The sequence below is a fragment of the Betta splendens genome, chromosome 9 (assembly GCF_900634795.4).
Source record: "Betta splendens chromosome 9, fBetSpl5.4, whole genome shotgun sequence".
In the NCBI taxonomy this organism is placed as follows: Eukaryota; Metazoa; Chordata; class Actinopteri; order Anabantiformes; family Osphronemidae; genus Betta; species Betta splendens.
Genome location: NC_040889.2, coordinates 4,915,642 through 4,936,483, shown reverse-complemented (window position 1 = coordinate 4,936,483; position 20,842 = coordinate 4,915,642). Strand labels below are relative to the sequence as shown.

At 42.1% G+C, this 20,842-nt stretch overlaps 1 protein-coding gene and 1 long non-coding RNA gene across 3 annotated transcripts; one reads left to right on the top strand and one right to left on the bottom strand.

The window, feature by feature from the left end:
- The first annotated feature begins 796 nt into the window (after positions 1-796).
- On the top strand, positions 797-14,705 carry LOC114861585 (uncharacterized). The gene is made up of 3 exons (XR_003786825.3): positions 797-1,261; positions 1,756-1,863; positions 14,580-14,705. It is a non-coding gene; the product is annotated as an uncharacterized LOC114861585 (long non-coding RNA).
- On the bottom strand, positions 10,641-20,701 carry il17rel (interleukin 17 receptor E-like). 2 transcript variants are annotated; one of them, XM_029160986.3, is made up of 18 exons: positions 19,918-20,683; positions 18,767-18,794; positions 17,998-18,147; positions 16,595-16,701; positions 16,214-16,328; positions 15,887-15,931; positions 15,610-15,749; positions 14,995-15,066; positions 14,840-14,894; positions 14,587-14,750; positions 13,832-13,876; positions 12,932-12,989; positions 12,673-12,818; positions 12,092-12,145; positions 11,941-11,998; positions 11,479-11,610; positions 11,177-11,218; positions 10,641-11,092 (listed from the first exon to the last, which is right to left on the bottom strand). In XM_029160986.3, the coding sequence occupies exons 1-18, from the start codon at positions 20,029-20,031 to the stop codon at positions 10,971-10,973; spliced, it is 1,647 nt and encodes a 548-aa protein (XP_029016819.1). In that variant the 5' UTR covers positions 20,032-20,683; the 3' UTR covers positions 10,641-10,970. The 2 variants fall into 2 exon arrangements, with proteins under 2 accessions (XP_029016819.1, XP_029016820.1); XM_029160987.3 differs by lacking the exon at positions 11,479-11,610 and having other exon boundaries at positions 19,918-20,701.
- Between the last annotated feature and the right edge of the window lie 141 nt (positions 20,702-20,842).

The window sequence follows — 20,842 nt, the reverse complement described above, 5'->3', positions numbered from 1 at the left end:
TGCGATTGTGTGGAGGACGTTTGATTGACAGGTGTTGGGTCTGGGTGCACCTGTCTCTGGCATCACTAATGAAGCTGTGAACGCGGGAGGCGGAGTGTGAGTGCGTGCGTGTGTGTGTGTGTGTGTGTGTGTGTGTGTGTGTGTGTGTGTGTGTGTGTGTGTGTGTGTGTGTGTGTGTGTGTGTGCACTGTGGTCCTGCGGGGGGGGGTAACTTGTGTGAAGCATGGGTGGAGGTGAATGGGTGCACAGGGGGACCTCCTCCCCATTTTGTCACTAATTGCCCCCGCTCCATCTCCCACTGAGCCACCGCCACAGGGATGATGAGGGTGAGGGGGGTGAGGAGAGAAATAGTATAGAGGGGGAGGGGCATCAGTGCTGTCTACCATCTGCTGTGACTCCTGACCCCACCCCACCCCCAAAACATGCATACTGCTCCACCCGCCTCTATTCGAAGCATATCTATGTCTCCTCTTTTATGTCAGAGACCTAAGGTAGCCTCCATTGTTCCCTTTTGAAATGAACCCCTTGTACGAAACTACAAATGATGTCGCACATGCATGTTTGATTATTAGAAAATCACAAGCGAGGCACACGTGTTGTGTGTAAGGCTGGGCGGGTGACTCATGTCCATAGAGGCCAGCTCACAAACTCACAGTGTTCCCTGGAATTCAGGCAAATTGAAGGATGGACAGAAAATAAGGCAAAGTGAGCAGCAAAGGAAAGGGAGCAAGGAGGAAAGGGAGCGATGGAGGAAGCTGGGTAGGCAGAACAGAAGGTGAGTGTGAAAGAATAGAAGAAGAAGATGGGGATAAAAGGAGGTGTAGCAGATGAGACGGGATTCTCGGTGAGGAAGCAAACAAGTGTCTGGTATTTTGTGTGCTGATGCATTGTTCCAGCAGCAGGAGGACATGGCCTTTCATGGCCCGTGATTGACATGCAGCCCAATTGTGGCTCAGCCTTCAGATTGGATGGATGCCCTGCCCGCCTCTGCGAGCGAGCGAGCGAGCGAGCGTGTCCACGTGCGTACACGTGTGTGCACGAGCGCACATGTATGTCCCCTTACACAGAAGCTCTTCATTCGTTGCTGAATTTCAGAAATGAAATAAACATGAATACTATAAGAATAATAATTCACGTTCGTGTATGTTTTTTTTGGACGTACGAGGTAGGCTGTAAACGAGCACAGGCTTCAGCGTAACGCTCGTGACTGTGTCCTCTACCGTGTTCGCAGGTAGTGCAAAATACAAAATACACGACAATGGTAAGTCATATTTACAGCATTAAGTTTGAACAGTACTGACAAAATCATGTAAGACTTGCGTCTTTACGTTTTAGCTAGTTGTATCAATAGAAAATGTGTGGTGGTATGTTAATTGTAAGTTTGAGTTATAAGTGAGCACGGAAGTGTGTTGAATGCGCTAGCTACAGCTACCTCCGTACAGTAGCGGCCAGCTAGCTGCCTAGCATTTAACTGCGTCACGTCCGTTTATGAATGGTTTGCAGTAATATTTTAGTTAATGTTAGAAATTTGTTGTTGTTTTTTTGCTTTACCTCTGTTTATTTTGACGTGAATTGTGAAATATGTCATGAGATGTTTGAATGTGTGAAATATTAATGAACGAGCTTTAGCTTCGGCACAGCCTGTGTATTACTTCCGCCTGGTCCAAGTGTCCCCTCGGTCTGATGCCGCTGACAACTAGGGCTTATCTGGGTTTTTCTATATGTCTTCTACATCTCCACCATCACCGCTTACAGAGATTTGTTCAAGAGGCATGAAGAAAGGGACGAAAGGCCAGAGCACTCAGGAGTCCTGCCACCCCAAGGTCAGCCCTCATCCACCTGGAAGCTACAGCTGACGGTTGGGTGAGTGCTTATTCCAGTGCAAGAAGCAGGCAGTAAGAGTTAATGATGCTGCAGCTTCTGCTCTCTGTCTGAGATGTGTCCATCATGCACCTTGAATGAAAGTTCAAGCCACCTTACAAATCTCTGGTTCTGATATACATAAAACCTAAGTAAACAAATAGATAAACAAGTTTTGCTGAGTCTGACATAATTAGTACATTCATAGTGATAGATGTCAAAGATGACAAGTGTGTAACAGTTGAAAGGTTTCTAATATCAGAGACAATATATTGTATATAGACTATTTTTTATTGAACATTGATTGATGAGCTAATCCCAAAGGGGTTTTGTTGTTTTTGATTGTAAAATGTATTACAAATGCGGAGACTGTTAAAGAACGTAACATGCTGAATATAAATAGATTGTGATTTTGTTTACAACATATTGCCGAGACTCATAAACCACATAGCAGTTTACTCTTAGACACGGTTAGGTGTGGTTGTTTAAGTCATCAGAAAACATCACAGTCCAAAGTTTCGCCTGGAAAAGAATTTGATGCATATCTTATCCGAATTAGGTTTTTTATTAGTCTAATAGTATGCTGAAGCCTGCATGAAGTATGTTCTTCCTAAAGCATATTTCATTAAATACGAAGAATGTGACCGTCGGCGTTGCACAGTGCACATGGGTTTTTCATGTGGTAATGTAGAGCAGCAAAATGAAAAATGAGGGCAAAAACAAAAATGCGAGGCGCAGCTGCGTAGAACGTGTTCAGCTGCAGCGAGTTTGCCACATCAGCATCTTTTGGCCAAAGGTGTTGGTGTGTGACCTCAAATACCCCTCCTCCCCAAAACATCCACCTCTCCAAAATGGCAATTACGAACAGTCCATCAGTGCTCTGGCATTAATGCAGTAGCCACATGGCCCCGTGGGTATTGTAGTATAATTACAGGGAATTCACCCTCAGGGCCACTCGAATGCCTGCTTTTCCCGTGAGGCACATACATAGTGATTTGCTCTGAGAGGACAATATGCTCTGAGAGGGCGTCCAGCGCCTGAAATCAGATTGGTTTGACCCTTATGTCGATTCCTGGTGGCTCACACATACACGAAAAGAGAAAATTTCCTTCATGCATGTACAAATATCACACAAACATGATAGCGATATGTTCATACATAGTGTGCTGTGTGATACTCTGATGTGACACAGCAAAATGTGCCCCCTTAAGGTCATAATAATAATAATAATAATAATAATATTAACAATAATAATATTGATAATAACAATTTAAAGGATGGACGTGTAGGGTGTGCAGGGGTTGTGATTAAGGCAGTATTGAATTCCCACAGGGGACCTATATGCGTTAGGACACAGGATAGTACATACATATCAACCATCTATGCAAATAGGCTGTGATGATGAAAGACAACACTCTTGATATATTCATATTTATGCCTTTGCACAAACAATGCTGGTGCATTTCCTTTTTTATGTGTGTTTACAAAGCCAGCAGGTTGATCTGCAATCCTACCACTGCTGCAATGTAAACAGTGTGTGTGTGTGTGTGTGTGTGTGTGTGTGTGTGTGTGTGTGTGTGTGTGTGTGTGTGTGTGTGTGTGTGTGTGTGTGTGTGTGTGTGTGTGTGCTGGATGCCAGGGCACTCTGCCAATACAGTGTTATACTGTAAGGCCACTGGCTGACAGATCGTCTGCAGGATCAAGTTTTTCAATCTACAAGGCTCACTAATAGGATGCGCTGCTTATTTGAGTTCTTGCTTTCCAGTTTTAGTTGGGCGTCTCGAGTTTGTTTTGCCTTCCATCTGGAGACCAGAAGTATGGTAGTGTAAGGGTAAAGACATAGACAGGCCAGACAACATATCTGAGCCATATGCGAGTACCAGCACTGAATTTCTCCGTATGCTGTGATGAATAGTAGGTTGTGAGTGTGTTGGGGGGGTCGGTCTGTCATCTAGTTTTCCCAGCTGGCTTTTTTGTTTTCTCACCACTCAGTCAGATTTTATCTTTTCATCCCCTGACTTTTTCCTCCCTCTCTAATGAATCACTTTCTCTTCATCTACCCTTTTTCTTTATTCTTCTTCTTTGGTTTTTCAGTATTAGTCAACGCTGCTCCCTTATCACACACACCCATGCATGCACACACACACTTTCCCTCTCTGATCTTTATTTGATGGGATCCTGGCACCTTCTATAGAATATCGTTGTGGTCCGCTACGAACAAATGCCATTGTGCATGGGGGGGTTGGCAGTTGCCTCTGATGCAATGCCAGATCCTGTGCCAAGGGCACCCCTGCCCCCACTCACAGTCACACATGCACGCACACACATGCACACATCAGTGATTATCAAGCAATGCCTGACTAGTGGGGAGCTCAAAGAAGTGCAAGAAAAGCCTGGCACTCATCCACCCACAGGCCTCTTTTACCCCCACTTTGACTGCTTAGCACATCAGTGGGGGTTCAGCAGACACACACGCACCCTCTACCCCCTGCAGAAGAGACAGCTTCTGTATTATGCGTTCCTGTGTTCTTCTTCTTTTTCAGGCAAATCCAGCTCTCAGTAACACGCCCTGGATTTTCACTGTAACAAAGACATCTTGACCGGATTAGAGTTTATAGCCCCCCCACTTATACGTACAGTCACACAAACATGCAACATGCCTAATTGAAATATCATATTATATCATTATATGTGAAAGCCTAAAGGGTTAAAGGGACAATTGGTTGGTTGGTTAATTGGACATTTTGACCACTATTGTACAGTTCATTTGCTTTGTTGCTGCAATGAGACATGGAAGGCCTTTGTCTGTTTTAGCCAGTGGAGGTGGGTTTGTTAATACACATGTAGGGTGATCAGTCAGTTGAGTCTAAACCGCAGTCAAAAACCCAGAAAAGCTTCTGACAAGCCTTTATAATATTTAATAATCTTCATAGTTATTGCTGAAAGTGTGGAATAATGGAATTACTTGGCATTTTAGACCCAAAGTTTTATTTCCAGTTCCACTCAGTACCCACATGTTGAAGCAGCATTGTGTCCGCCTTATGGAACAATGCTTGTGCTGAGCAGGCTGCCTTTGGCATTACCATTGTTTCATTCATTGTAGGACTGTACGAATTCGTTTCCACCTGCATGTGCGCCTCAAAAACACACCCAGAAGTGTGGCGCCTCCACAGCTGGCTGACCGGCACGTGGCCTGACCTCAAGGTCAAGGGTCACAGGTTGCCTGCCAACAGATGGACACTCTGTCGGTGGGGCTGATTGTTGGTGTATACTCACATGGCAACGGACACAAAGTTGGGAGGGGGCGAGGCTGGGAGCAAGGCTGGCGTGTGCCAGGGTCATCAGGGGTCAGAGGTCAACAAAGCTGACAAAGGCCAGTGAGTCCATTGGGATCACGCGGGCAGGGCTTATGTTGGTTATTCAGTCTTTTATTGTGGCACTAGCGCTGACCTAGCATTAGAGCTGTTGAATATGAGTGAAGCTCCTACTAATTAAAGGCACGTTTGACTATGAGTGTTGGAGGGGATGGATATTCACAGACAGAGAGACATGGAAAGAATCACCACAAATGTTCTCACACTACACTAAGCAGAAAGAGAAAGAAAGGACAAGCTGTCAGTTTGACGGAGAAATGGAGGGATTTGAAGGGGGACAGCGTAAGAGTAACAGAGCGATAGCAACCCTTGGAAAAGGCCTTGTTTGCCAGCTGGGAGAGCCATGAGATCATTGCCCCGTGCTACTCTGCACCATTATCCCTCTAAACCCTGCACTCCTCCTCCTCCCTGCCTCCCATCCCTCCCCCCCAAACACACGCACTCACACACTCTCATCTGACTGTTCTGTTTATTGATGACTCAAGCTTGCCGTTTCTTTCCGGATACACAGTCAACACTGGAGCTCCGGCACCTCAAAGCCTAATGGACTGATCTTGACTGTTTACAGCTGTGCCCTTTCTAGAATGACTCACAATGGAACAAAGAGGACTTTGTGCGCGAGAGAGGTTTTCCTGTTCTCGTCAGCAGGGCCTAGCATCGCGCGCTGTGCTTTTCTTCGAAGGCCCCCTGTCGCTATCATCACTTGATAAGCTGGTGATCTTTTCTCTGGACATGCCTTCAGCTTCTAGTTTGACCATTCCCCCCATTCACCCTGTCATCTGGCACTATTTCAACCATCAGTGCCTCCAGCCAAACTTGCAGGTGTAGATGAGGCATTTTTGAAATAGGTGCAGCTTGTTTGCTTAAAGTGATATATATCAATGTCACAATCACGATTGAGAAACCCAATTTATTACCACCTTTTACCTTTTGAACACCTCACCTTTTGCATACTTACCCTGCTGTCCTATTTGTATGTTTTTCTTGATAAGTATTCCTGAGGGCATGAGGATCTCTGTGTGTATGGTTGCCTGTTTGACATCAAATTTCCACTCTCTGTGGCTCCGAAAGGCCCGTGTTTGTTTGTATAGGACAAAGCCCTGGCGTGAGCGCTGCGTCGGCCCTCTCTGATTAGCCCGCCTGGGAACAACACCCCATCGGAATGTCTGGAATTCTACACAACAAGGATTAGCTCATCCCTGTCTGTTATCGCCTGTCTCCATGTTCATCATTCTTTCGCTGCATGGCTTAAAGACATAAAGGGACAGACAGATAGACTGAGTCAGACGCAAATGATAGTAATAAACAGTAGTACCAGGAAGTATCCTCTGATCTGTTGACATCAGTCTGAAATATGGCTTGGCTTTCATCTGCACCTTGTTTCTATTTGTTCTAAAAGAAACATTTGTGAAACTCTGTGGCTGGCATTGGACCTGGGAAGTTTTATACCAGTGGTTCACCAGCCAAGCTGAGAAAGCATGACATCATATTTAGACAGTTGCAGCCCAGTTACAATAGTTTAATCCCTGCAAAACTTTGATGATCAAAGGAAGGTACTTACTCAGAATAAGTACGCCAACTTGTTTTGGTTAAAGGTTATTTGCAGAACCATCCACTGCAGCTGTCTTTTAGGCTATTTAGAGCAAGCACTTAACCTGACTGTGTGTGTTTGAATAGGGAGAGGGAGTCACAGTACTCGGGGAGAACCCACGCAGCTATGGGAGAACATGCAAGCTCCAGATTGAACTCTATCTGTTTATCCTCTCACCCTATTAGCTCCACATTGTCATATTGTCTAAACTGAATAAAGTCTGGAAACAAACGTAATATCATAATATTTATATATGTTCATACTCAGTGCTTTTCTACCGCTTTGTCCTCAGAACTACTGATCAAACTGTTATAGAGCACAGAGGTTTTTTTTTACAAAGTGCACCATATAGGCAGGTAACTGAGCAGAAATCCTACTGTTCTACAATGTCAACCCTTGTTGAATACTGCCATCTGGTGACTCCCATTTGTAAAAAAGCAGGGAGCAAACAACCTTATTTACTTTTGCAGCTTTTATTCATTTCATTTTAAAATATTAAACAATCTTATTTCATCAATCAGTTCTGTTCTGTATGCAACTACAACCCTTGTCTTTAACGTCGACTCTTATAAAACCTGGAAAGTAGGTCAATTAATTACAAAACTGGCCTGAAGATGGCACTGTTCACCATGAGTATGCTGCATTCATTAAATTTTATCAGTATCGCAATACCTTGTAGTTGGTAGACTATCTATTAAGTTTAATAGAATCAAATCATTTTAATAGAATTTATATAATAAAGTTTTGCAAGATAGAATGGTGCTGCTGGTTGATTTTATGTTATTTTTTTATATTATTTATTGTTTTCGTTTTACAGTCTCATAATGTAGTGACATCACCCTTTCAAACATGTACATTTCCTCTGACAAGATGAGATCAGTGTTGAAAGTCAGCCAAATGATGAGGTTTGTGATGCCAGGCCAAAATAAACTTTCAGGCCTCTGCTTGAAATCAGTAGATTGAAATAGTAGCTAAAGGGAAACGGAAAGGGAAAGGATTGTGTGTTTTCTCACTACAACAAAACATGAATCATTTAACATTTAACAACAGTTTGTTCGTTAGCTTTTGCATGTAGCACTAGATTTGTTCAATATTAATAACTATCAAAGTCAATGACATGCACCTAAAAAACAATGGATAAGTTTTTATTAAGCAGAACGAGTTTATTTAATTCTTGAACTATTTCTGTGTGTAGTCTTGTATGTACGGATATGGTGTATGGTGTTCCTGCACCGTTCCCATGTCTGCTGACAGGTTTTTTCCATTTTCTTATCAATACATTTTTCCTGTCAACAAATCTCCATCATCGAGGTGTCAAAGGAGCAGCTAAAGCAAACAACCGCGTGGTGAAAGAAAGACAGAAGGGAAACCCTGTGAGCCTGTGGGCACATCAGTATTCAGGCATACACAATCATTAGAAGTACAGGGCGTCAGTTTTCTGCAGACATGAAAAATGATACTCATAATATTTTCATTTGTGTCAGCAACTTGGTGTCACTAGAACACAACCTGTCATTTTACTGATTTCTACTCATTGTGGTCATAGAGGTTGACGTTGAACCTAAATTGTTGAGATGGTTGCAGTTTGCAATCTTCCCAAGAGATGTCAGGGTATCTCACACTGGGGGACTATGCTCTTCCTAGAAAAGACTTGAAAGACTAGAAAAGACAGTGGCACTGAAAACATGCCCTTTTATAACCTTTTGCAGAGTCTTTGGTAACTTTAGGGAGTTTTGATTCTAGTGTAACTATTAGGATGAAGTAATCCTTTTTCTCTTCGGATGAGCATCTAACACAGTTCCTGCAGCAGTGCTAGGAGCTCAATGCTACATTAATGTTAGCATAGTAATGTTAATGAGGTCAGACTTCACTAAATAGGACATACACACAACTGCTAATGTTGTTTGGAGGAACACTGTTCTTTTTTAGTTAGTTCTGAAATTGTTGATTGATAGCGTAATTCATTTCTATAGCTTTTTTAAAAGATGATTAACAGATTAAACCAACATTGTCAGCAATGTGGGCTTCATAAGTGTTTCTGTGGAACGGAACTAGACCTTGAGTGACATTCCAAGTGTTAAACTGATGCAGTTTGTCAGGTGGCAGGGGCGCTTATGCAGAGATAATTGGTGTTGTTCATGTAACCTGATCCAATCTGCCTGTTACAATAAAGATAATCCCTAATAGAACGTGCTGGTGATTGATTGGAACAACACCACCTGCTGTAATATACGGTACAACTGCACTGTACTGCTGTGTCACCATGAATCCTACTGTAACGTTCCAGTAATCAAGTGACCAATGGATTTAATCATTTCCTTTACATGACTCATGTATGACACACTGATAAGAACACCAGATACAGCTTAGTAAACAGGCGAACATGTTTTATGATTCATGAAGAAGATTCCATTGTCATCATTTGCTGGCACAGATGAACATAGCTTTGCTGTGTGTGTGCGCGCACGTGCACACTGTGGTTGAGGATAAAAAGATCATCCTGGTTTTTACCTTCCTGCTTCCTCCAAAGTAATTGGGTGTCTATTTTCAGAGCGCAGGCAGGATTATTTTCTTTTCTATCTATTTTTGGCCTATATTAAACCTGTACTCTAAACAAGGAAGTGTTCCTTGACTGAAAGACTGGCCCATTTAGAGTTTTACAGTAACACTTTCCTGAAACCCTGTTAAATGGACAGATTGTTTCATCCCTGCAGGCCGTCCGTATAAGCAACTGCATAGAGATATCATTGTTGTCCTGCTGCAAACATGTGCTGTTTTGAGCAATGGCATTTGCATATGTAAACCTAGCGGATCTCATTTCTGTTCAGAGGAAACCGTGGCCCATACCGGGAAGGCTTGTAGCAGGAAGGAAGAGATCCAGTGTTGTGCGCATTCTAGGCAAACATGACAAATCACAAACAAAGTCACAAGACGCACTGAGCCTCCCCCACCTGACTGACATCAATACGAACACTGAGCTTCCTAAGATAGGGCAATTAATTAAAAGCAAATAATGTAATGTACTTGGCTTTTATATAACAATTTATTATAATAATAATAAAACAATAATATTTTATACCCTATTGCCTTGAGTGATCTTGCAACACCACTGCCAACATGTCAAGCTACAGTTCAAAAGATCACAGTTGTTCGGATCCTGACCACGTATTTAAAAAAATCTAATGCAATTCAAACTTTGTATTTGAACCTGAACAGCAAAACCTAGCATGCTAACACCATAATGTTAGTATTTTTGGGTTCCTGTACGTTCTCACCCTGTTTTTTTATTAGCTCCCAGTCATTTTTTATAGGCTGTTACGAATGGACTGTAACGACTACCATATGTCACACTTGCCAGTATGGAGGCCAAATTATATGAATGTAAGCAAATCGTGGCTTGTTGGAACATGTGCTCAATCAAAGTTCCAGTGAATCACTTCTTGGAAACTGCTTTGTTCAAATACCGAAGCAGACCTGTTGCCCATAGGGCAGGTAGGAGGACTCAGGGTGTGGACAAAATAGCACAAACACCTTGAATTACAGCATAAGAAAATGAGAGTGAGTAGCGCTTTGCAGTCGACTCTTACATACTGTAAATATCTCACTATAAAACATGACGTATTTCAGATTGTGACTAATGTACTATTAAAGTCCAATAAAAGAAAACAGGGATTTCAACTCCATAACCACATGGGCTGTTACATAAAATGTTGTATACAAAACAACAAACACTGCATTTTTGTTTATATATATATTGTTATTATATATATACAAATATATATATATATATATATATATATATATATATATATATATATATATATATATATATATATATATATATATATATATATATATATATATATATATTACATATTAATAATAGACAGTTAACTTAAAACTGTTACTGTTTAGCTGCAAGCTGACTTTACTTTGACCTGACCAGACAACACCACGCACAATATATAACAACTGTAACAAGTATACTAACCAGCACAAATGCACAAACATCCATTGAAATATTTGTAACAAAGGTGTGCACTGCATTCAACAGAGAACTTATCTGGGTTGTGCAATATACTGTACAGTACTTACACAAGCCTTATACTGTACATACTGCCAGAACAGTTTTTTGACCGGATTTGTCACTTGGAGATCAGGACGGCCTTCTCCGCATTGCCACACTGTGGTGAATCCGGTATGAGGATTCCTTCATGGAGGTGAGTTTGTGTTTGTAATGCAGAGGCCACAGTATTAGCAGTAGGACCTGCAACAAAAACACGGCTTCAGGGTTCAGTTACATTGGCACTGTAAGCCATGTAGTTACAGACGCATCATTCACTCGCCTTACCTTTTTTATTTCCACGCCTTTTTTGTCTCCGCCTCTGATGCACTAAAGTGGAACATGGGGAGTTTGATCAGGAAATAGACCACTTTATGGACAAATTCTGTGGTTGATTTTATTCAGATGAGTTGTATTTTGTATTTTGTAACATATCAACGGTACATGGTGATTACTGTAAACCATTCATCCAAGCATAACAGATGCAAACTATATTCCGTCTGGGGAAAAATGTATCCTCATAGAATCGAACTTATACTGTATATTTTGAAACCTACAACCTCAACCTTACAGTTAGCTAATATACTCACCAGTTAACACTATGTGGAGCACCAGAGTGACAATAATTACACCAGAGATGCAAGCAGCAGCTGCAACAATGAGCCAAGTCAAATCAAAGAGGTGGGGGATCGTGGAAAGTTTTTCATTTGGAACAGACTGATCTGTAAGGAGAATTTAGTTGATAGAAGTTAGGACATTGACACAAGACATAGTTTGATTAGTGTTTTCGCCAATTGTTAAAGAGAGAAGCTAGAGAGAAAGATTACATTAATTCTTCTATAGACAATTTATTAGTACAGTATTGAAGTTTTTAGAATTTTGGTCTCAGTTATGTATGAGAGAAATTCACTTGGGCAAAAGAAGGACACATGCATTAGTAATTACAGAACTGCCTGACAGCCCAAATATTCTCTGCTGCAGCTTCAGAGCACATTGTTTAAAAGTAGTGTAAACCATTTAAAATTGGAGGACGGATGCAAACTCATACTTACTGCATTGATCAAAACAGTGAGTGACTGGAACAGCATAGTTCACATCGACCCTCTTGACCTGTTCAAGTACATCGAAACAAAGTCAGACTATTGTATGTGAAGATGCGGGGAAAGGAGCTAGTGTGTTATTAACTGTACAAACATACTGTACCTGGAGACAAGCTTTGCACAGTGTCAGGTTTAAGGCGACAGCTTTATTCCTTTCCTGATGTGAGAAAAGAAACAAAAGCACCCATCAGCACATAGTCATAAAATAATAGTTGTTGCCAAAACTTTGATGACACATTAGTTACTGACTTCCTGTGCTACAACACAACTAAAATAAATGACTGATGTTTTTGCAAATACTTCTTGATCAGTGTCAACCACTGTTTTGGAAGTGTAATTGTTACAAGAGCTGAAGGAAAACACGGCACCCCTCAGGAACAAGTAGATAATTGTAGGAACACGAGAAGCTGGTATGCAATCAGCACAAGCGTGTTGGGACACCTTCGCATAACAAAAGCACTTACTGTAGAAAAGTTGGATATGTATCAGAAACACGATAAATCTCCTTATCTACTCTTCCCTGTGACCTACAACAACTAAAGATCTAGGGCTGTCTGTTCTAAAGAATTGTTGGCCTTCATTAAACACCTAATAAGGAAATGTCTTTCAAAGCTGCGCCGTGGTCCCTGCCCTGAGTTTGCAGCAGATGCTGTTTTCCTGGCGTGTGCGTACAGCAGCACCTACCACATGTAGGCTGTGTGTTTCAGCGATGTGGCACGAACCAGACTCTGCAGAGTTCACACACTGCCCCACCGAGAAAGTTGCGTCGGTGTGTGCCAACATCTTCACTGCTTCATGACCCTGCTTTCCACTCACAACCAACTCCCATGCTGGAAAAAAAGATTTCACAGTTGTAATCGGAATGCACATTATTATGGCAAAACCATACAGAACGTCTCTCAAATATATACTATTTACTCATAGAAGCCAAGAACAGTATTACCTTTGAAGCTCAATTGTGCAAAGGGGCAACTGGTCCAGGACTGAGACCCTACAGTGAACTAAAGAAGATTTTACACTTAATTATAATTTGATTTGACATAAAACATTAGAAAAGTTCACTTCAGGCAATCCTTGTACAGCGAATGGGATTAGCATCAAAGAGCCTATTAAACAAGTTACCACATGTCCACGGTAAGCGCTTCCAAAGCAAGGTGTAATCCCATTATAAAATCATATAAAATGGAGACAATACATCTGTTGGCAACAGCAGTACTATTACTTCTGCTTTGTGGTTGGATTACCAGGCATCTGTCACAACAGTGGTTGTGTTATGGGAACAAAAAACTTCAAAGGAAGGTTCAGTAAAAAACTTCCAAAGAATTTAATAAAGAAACTACAAGGAATAAGGACTTTTGTATGTGCGGCAGTCCCATGTATTTTATTTTTATTTTATGCTTTGTCCTGCAAGGAGGTTATGTGTTTCATGTTTTACCGCAGTACTGTATATGAAAAAGCTTTGGCGTGCCAGCTTGTTCAAAAGTAGCTCAGGCACTGGGGTTTGTTAGATGACAAGGTACCTTATAGTAATATAAATTTTCCCACGGGGTTTACAGGTGGTTAGTTTGGCACAGAAATGGATAAACAGGAAGAAACAGCTTGTCTGGCTCTGCCAAGTTACCAATAAAACCAAACCACTAATACCTATAAAACACATGGGGAAGAAATTGTTCACCAAGGAAGTAGATTTGCTCAGTGCTTCAAATGAGCCGTTCAGTCTTCCGTTTCTACTGGACATAATTTACATTTAATGGTGAACCACTAATTTTAATCTTAAATGCTACAGAAGTGGATATGAGCCCTCCTCTTACTGTAGAGCGAAAATGAAAAGAGCTATTGTTACCTTTATGCAGAGTTGAGGATGCGGGTCCACTTTAGCAAACGTCATCTGAAAGGCAAGATTGCAAGGCTGATACCTAAACCATGACGTAATCCCTCCCCGGGGCGCTGACTGCAGTGCTCGTGTTTCGTTGGTGGGGTGTGGTGGTCGGGCGTTTCAGGTCACTCGGACCGAACCTTCCTCAGGCAGACACGCCGTCTGCGTCACAAGCTATTTTTACTTGATCAGAGAATTCCCTTCTCCAGGGACATAGCCTCGGGTTTGAATCAGGTGACACCTATTGTCGCGAACCAAAGGCTCTACCTTTTGTTCTTGGAACCGCAGCAAGTAAGAACCTGTTTCAGTCAGCGTTGTGGTCTGACCTTGACTACGTGACTCTAAAAGATGATATGAGCTAAAGACATTTGAATCAGTCCAAGCTATACTGTACTGCTAAACTGTGCAGTTACTGATACATAATAGCCTTAAAAAGCTGTTCCTGATGACGTCTTAGTAATTTGCATTTGCGTGAAAGGTAAACTATGTGAATTATTATAATAAGGAGGATGTTGGCAAAATAATTTCATTCATCACGCATAAGTCATCAGGGAATCAGGAGCACTGATTAATCCAAGTTATCTAGTTGATGAACTCTGTGTAACACAATGTAAATGTACTGTACTGTATGTACTCGTGCTTTCACACTTTGTGACATTCGCCTGCTGCTAGAAGCTTTGAGCAATGATAATAGACAGTTCTCCCATTTTTCCAGCTCGTACCTTGTCTCTGCTGACATTCCGGGAGGCGTGAGGCAGAGCCACACAGACGCCGTCTTCTCCTTTATGGCACAATGTGACCACGGCGGTAACGGGACAGGCCGGTTCCCACGATAGCGTCTGCTCCAGTGGGTCAAATGTGACTCCAGACCACAGTTCCTCAAGACCTGCGTTGAAGGCAGCAGTCATCACAAGCTTTTCCAACAAAACCAAGTCAGTTTATTTTATGGTGACTAAAAAGAATCGCTTGACTCACGATCTTTAAATGGGCAGACCTGGACCCTAGGGGCATCTGCCACAGCTGACCATCCCTGAAAGGACGTTCTTAATCAGTTAATGATGTTCAGTTAACTTTACTAGGATGGACAGATCATAAATGCTGAAATGAAAGGAAAGGGACTGAAAAGTTACCTCGATGCAGAGGCAGGGTAAAGGTCTGCTGTAAGGGAGGACGGCACTCTTTACAGGTTCCTCTTTGTTTATCTGAAAGGTAAGCAGTGCTTTATTACATGCATCCTTCTTACTTCGGTATGTGTTTAAAGGTTAGTGCTTAATGATTCATGGTGATTTCCAAGATACATGACTATTCTACCACAGCTGGGAGGAAATGACACATAGCATCACTGGTTGTTTCCCAAGGAGAGTCTTCAGTCTGTCAAACCCTGATAAGGACTTTGAAACTAAATCAGCTGATGCGGAACACCTGCTGCTGTTGATGGAACGAGAGTCCCGTGGTTCTAAGTCACTGGGCCATATTTTCTGGCATCATATGACTAATTTCTTACTCCCTGTTGTTAATTGTGTAGCTAATAAATAACAACTGTTTCACCAAGAAAGCAAGAAAATTATAAATCTATTGAACTTCCTGAAACTATTAGTCAACATGACCTCAACTACACAGTACCCCCACCCTGTCTGAACTATAGATGAGGCAGCGTCTAACATGTTATCAGCCGTCTCAAGTTCATATTCAACATGCAGCACAAAAAGTAATGACATCAGTTTTCATTAAATAAAGGAACTAACCAGTTTAATGGCCTCGGTTCCAATGCAGATAAAATCTTTGCGGCACAAACGGACATAGTAGTTGCTGTCCTCCAGCATGTCTGACACATTGACAATCATCTCCCTCCTCTCTGTGTCTGCGTCATACGAAAGTCGTCCAGCTGCACATGACATAGTATGTTGAAATCAGGCGTGTGACGGGGAGCAACGACTACACATGACTGCACATGACTGCATTTTAAAACTCAAGGGGAAGAATGGCGGGAGACTGGGCGTAATTGAGAAAGTATGCACTTACTAATGCATTCTGGGACGTGTCTTCGCAAATCTCCACTGAAGCATCCTGTGCAGGAAAGCGTTAAAGTTTTAAGAGCAGGTGACAGCAACAATGTTATTTAGTATTTAGGTGTGTTAGCTTCACTATTATAGTATTCCCTCTCTGAGTCATGGACTTTGATTTTAACATCACAGTAGAATATTGCGGTTGTAATATTTCTTATAATTATAACTTAAAACAAGATTACACACCACTGATTCATGTCTTCCAGCTTTCAGTTTCCTGTTTGGGTGCAGTCAGGAGCTCATGAATGTGCGTTTTTAGAATTGTACACGGATTTGTTCTTACCTGGAGCATCATAGGTACCGGTCCAAGTTACGTCACAGTAGTTTGGCACGGTTTTCACCGTAACTTGCACTTGTTGGTTTGGAGAAATGTCAGTGCAATCATTTTCAACTTCCACCTTTCATAAAACAGCACAAAGAAATCAACGCTAAATGAACTGCTATGGTGTGACGCGCTTAGATTGCAAAAATGTCATACTTGGAAAAAGGTTTCCATTTTCCTGCATTTATCTGGAATCACCGTCTTTAATTAATGAAATCGGAATTGTGTAAAATCCACACAACTTACTTAGAAGATACCTTACAGTGGATATGCAGAGATACAGACTTTAACACAGCTCTCTGTAAATTTAAGAGTAACAAAGTCTTAAAGGCGCCGCTGTACCTGCAGTCCAGCCATCTTTTGTCTCGAGGCTTTTGCGAAGACAAAGGTTCGGCAGCTATTCATCATCCCTATGGTGGCTGTGCAAATTGACACACCATGGATGGACTCTGTTAAAATATGTACAGGATTACAGTCAGGCCCTTGAAATGTGGGTTGAGTTTCAATCTACTACAGTTAATGCCTTCTAGTAAATGCTAGTGCAAGTTCCGATACTGCACCACTAAGTGCCTCACTTTGTTTTCATTTATTGCATCAGTGGACCAAAGTCTAAATAAGGTTCAAGGGGAATTCCCAACTCTTGTCCAGACAGAATTCAATAGTAACCATGCCAATCGATAGTAACCATGATGCATGAGCCTACTTGCATACTGTATGTGTTTTAGATCGTGGGGCTTTGGAAGAAATCGGGAACAGAAAACTTTAGCTGAAGCAGCCAACATGTAAAAGCAGAAGTCTGATAATGAAAGGTGTGGGTTGTGTTGACAAGACTTCCTCCACTGTTAATCTGCAAACACATTCAAATACGCCATCTATGATGAACATTTTAAACCATGACTAGCACTGTAGGCTTGGATACACCCACATTTGCATTTAACATTTAACTTCCTTATTAGTGAAAAGGTTAAATCAGATGAGTCTCAACTTGTAAAACACTCACAGAGCAACACCAGGACAATGTTTGGAGCCCACTCATTTGGGGAGAATGGGCCACTGATGGCCATGCACAACGGCACATTGTGCAGCACCATCTATAACTCTAATAGAGCAAGACACTATAGATAACTCTTAGCAGGTGGCGACAGTTTGTGTCCCTCATTCAAAAAAGGCAGAAAACCACCACTGTTGCACTTTTCATGAACTGAAGGTGGTCTAAATAACCTACAGATTACACTCAAGTCTAATCAACAATGAGGCTGTTGGGAAGTTGCGACTTGTTGTTGGCCTTCTGGTCGGCTCGGTTACGCTGCCTCTCATTACGTCAGGTTGTTTTCCATTCGGGTGAGCGCTCAGATTGTGATCGGGCAAGACAAAAAGCGCATTCAGCGGTGTTTTGCAGTTGTAACGGGAACAAATGCAGCTATGGGCCAATCTGAGTGAGGCAAAGGTGTCGGCGCTGCCCGCGGAGCCTCAGCCTAAGGCGAAGGTTGAGTTAATTGCTGTTCGTGCTACACCTCCTTTGTAGGTGGCACCACAGGCCGCACTTCAATTTTCATTTAAAGGTAAATATAGTAGCAGTGCTGCTAGACAATATGAGAAAACAAAACCATCAAAAGCGGTTTAGTGCGATGAGGTCACTGTCACCCCCACAAGCCCCACAGTAGCACATTACTCATTCTTTGTAGTCCCTCAAGTTGTTCACATCACGATGTCATGGGACGTTGAACTGGACTGTATTTACATACCAGAAAGTTGCAGAAGGGTTTTGATCCTGAGGTGCAGGGAGCACTTCTGCCTCCCTTGGCAGCTCATCACCGTGGAAAAGCTGATGTTGTGGAACACTGATGAGGCGTTGAGAACTTCGGCAGGCTTTTGGCACGGACGAGGGAACAAACCTAACAGGCACCAGAGAGGATGTTTGTTGCTATGTTACAGTTAGCGAGATAAAAAGGAAACAGTGCTGCAACGCTTGCGTGTGATGGTGAAGTCACCATCAGAAATTGTCATCACAAGCAAGACTCTGGGGCGTGCGCTTCAGTGGAAACTTTCTAAAATGATAGATAATGTTCGTGGTCAGCGAGGAAATCTGTGAGCTATGCTTTTCATATTCTTCCTCAATTGGGTGGAAGAACCAAGAGGCATTTCCTCAATGATATTTGTCTTTCAAAGCCTCATGATTCCTCTTAGATACATTTGTTTGTGATATATTGTATTCAGGTTAATGATGTTCTTCATAGCAGGCTTGTAACATTTCATTGGAAGCGTATTCAGGTGTTTCTCACGCTGTAATGCGAGCGAGACACCCTGCTTTAACACCTCTAAGGTGATATGTGGGTTTATATTTCTTTCAATCCTGCCTTTAATGTGGTCTGAAATTGGATTTTGATTGGCATCATAGACTTAACGAGAGATTAAACTTTAACTCTTTGTGTGCCGCATGCTAGCCAGTGGCATATTGTGTGCCGTCATGTCCGATTTGCATAGGCAGTCATAGTGCAGCATGTCTGTGCTCACCATTGGCCTTGGGCTTGCACTGAAGGCCCTGCAAGAGAAGAAAGAACAGGCAATTAAGTAAATTACTCGTACCCTTCTTTGTGTGGGAGTTGTATTATTAAAGTAACCTTGAAAGAGAGAACAAAGGTGTCAGGGCTCTAGAACAAGGGGGATTCCCACGCTGTAGGAGCTTTTTACATCCTCATTGCTCCTTCTGATGACTCACTACCTGGTTTTGTTTTGCTGTCAGCTGGTGCTTTTAGTGACCCCACCTCCTCCACCATATTATGGCACATTGAGTTTGAGTTCATGCTAGATTTATATCAGGTTAATTAATTGACAGCGTTGCAAACTCATGCAAATAATGCCTCCGCAAAGTATCATTTTTCTTGGCTCAGTTTCAGGCTTGAAAAACACATCCTTGTTTATTCTACAGTCCTGGAACTACAACGCTTCATGCATATTAAAACACTTCCACGCATTCACATGCTCTGATGTTTTACTGAGCGCTGGTGACTAATGGTTGTAATATCTTATCACCTGGATGACGTGAAGACGCGTCATTTATCACCACGTGTCAGGGATTTTCTAAACATGATTGAAACACTTGCTCCCAGCATTCTCTGATGTCGGGCTTGTGTTTTAGCCATTCTGTGCCATTAATCTCTTTTGGTAAATAGCAGGCAGCATCCATTATCAGGTACTGTAGTTAAAAATGACAGCAGGGCTGATGTTTTGAAAGTCAACACCGCTTCTAAATGGTACAATACATTGATTCATGTCTTCAATACATGCAGCAACTTGCAAAGATAAATGATACAATGATGGTGCATTTGCAAAGCTGACAATAACAGATACACTGAGAAACGATAAGCGTTTTAGGTCATAAGCGTTCAAAGGAGCAGCTGTGTGTTTTCCACCGAACCATGAAGCTGATCAAATTATCAAATACTGGAATGATAAAAGTACTTCAGCAGCCTTGAACTCGGGGCCTCAGTCAAATTGAACTTGTGCAACATGTATAACTCTAAAAATACTGAGTCACACACTATTAGGAACTGAATGTGATCTTTAAAACGCTGCCTCATGCTCTGGAAACACAAACTAACTGCAAACGTCAGTGTGAGTCAAAAATGTGTGTACACAAACTTCCAAAGATGCGTTTGTATTACCTGAGAACATCTGGTTGCACATTTCTTTATCCTCTCCAGTGTTGTGCTTTCTGCTGCAGCTCTATTCAGACTGAAGCAGCAGTGGGACATCAGCAGGACAATCCACAGAATCATTCTGACTAGCCAGCACTGGACTTCTTCTCTTGTTCCTGTTAGCGGTCCCTTGTTTTCTTCCTCTGCAGCTGCGCCGAGTGGCGGGGGTCAAGTGAGGCTCAAGCGGCTGGATGTCAGGAGGCTGTGCTGTTTTTGTCGTGGATGTGATGCTATCCAGTGTGTAGCGTGGGCAGAATGAAAGACAGGCAGCTGGAAAGTGTGGATTTAAATTAGGAGGCGGGGCCTTGGGTTGGTAAGACTTTTTCCTCTTCAGCAACCTTTTTACAAATGTTTCATTATACTGTCATACAAGCCATACTGCACGCCCTTCATTTATTTTGTGGTAAATGGTATGTATGACACGTTAGAATTTTCTACTTACAGTGAACTGTGATTCAGTGGAAGTGGTACTGTGGTGATGGTAAATCCCTGTGACCCACACCCCACCCACAGACAGTGTGGGATTTGGGCACAAATTTCCTTACTGGAAACAGCTTACATTGTGTGTTTTAATTTATCTGTCATTTTCCAATTCCACCTAAGATAAAGATTGACGCAGTGTGTCATGTCATTTTTCTTTTCTTGAATGACGATGATGGATGATAACCAGGACAATGTATAGTAGGAGTGATTCATGCAGCGGCTTAGATGTTGGCTGCATTTGAAGGGAAAATGGACCGAGTTTTCTTTAGTTCCTAAATCAACAAGAATAACCTTTCCCCCTGGGGCATTATGTAGTTATAATAGGGGTCTGTCATAGTCAAATCCTCTGTGTGAAATCCTCTAGGCTTTATAGCAGTAGTGCATGTTCTAACCTGGGAAATGGTGTTCA

Bases quoted from the DNA above. Each gene is read 5' to 3' on its own strand.
- il17rel (XM_029160986.3), bottom strand. From the start codon at position 20,031: ATGATTCTGTGGATTGTCCTGCTGATGTCCCACTGCTGCTTCAGTCTG. The intron at 18,795-19,917 runs GTAATACAAACG...CTTCTCTTGCAG, and splicing joins GTGCAACCAGATGTTCTCAG to GGCCTTCAGTGCAAGCCCAA. The intron at 11,093-11,176 runs GTAAGGCGAGTG...TTTTTGTTGCAG, and splicing joins AAGGCGTGGAAATAAAAAAG to GTCCTACTGCTAATACTGTG.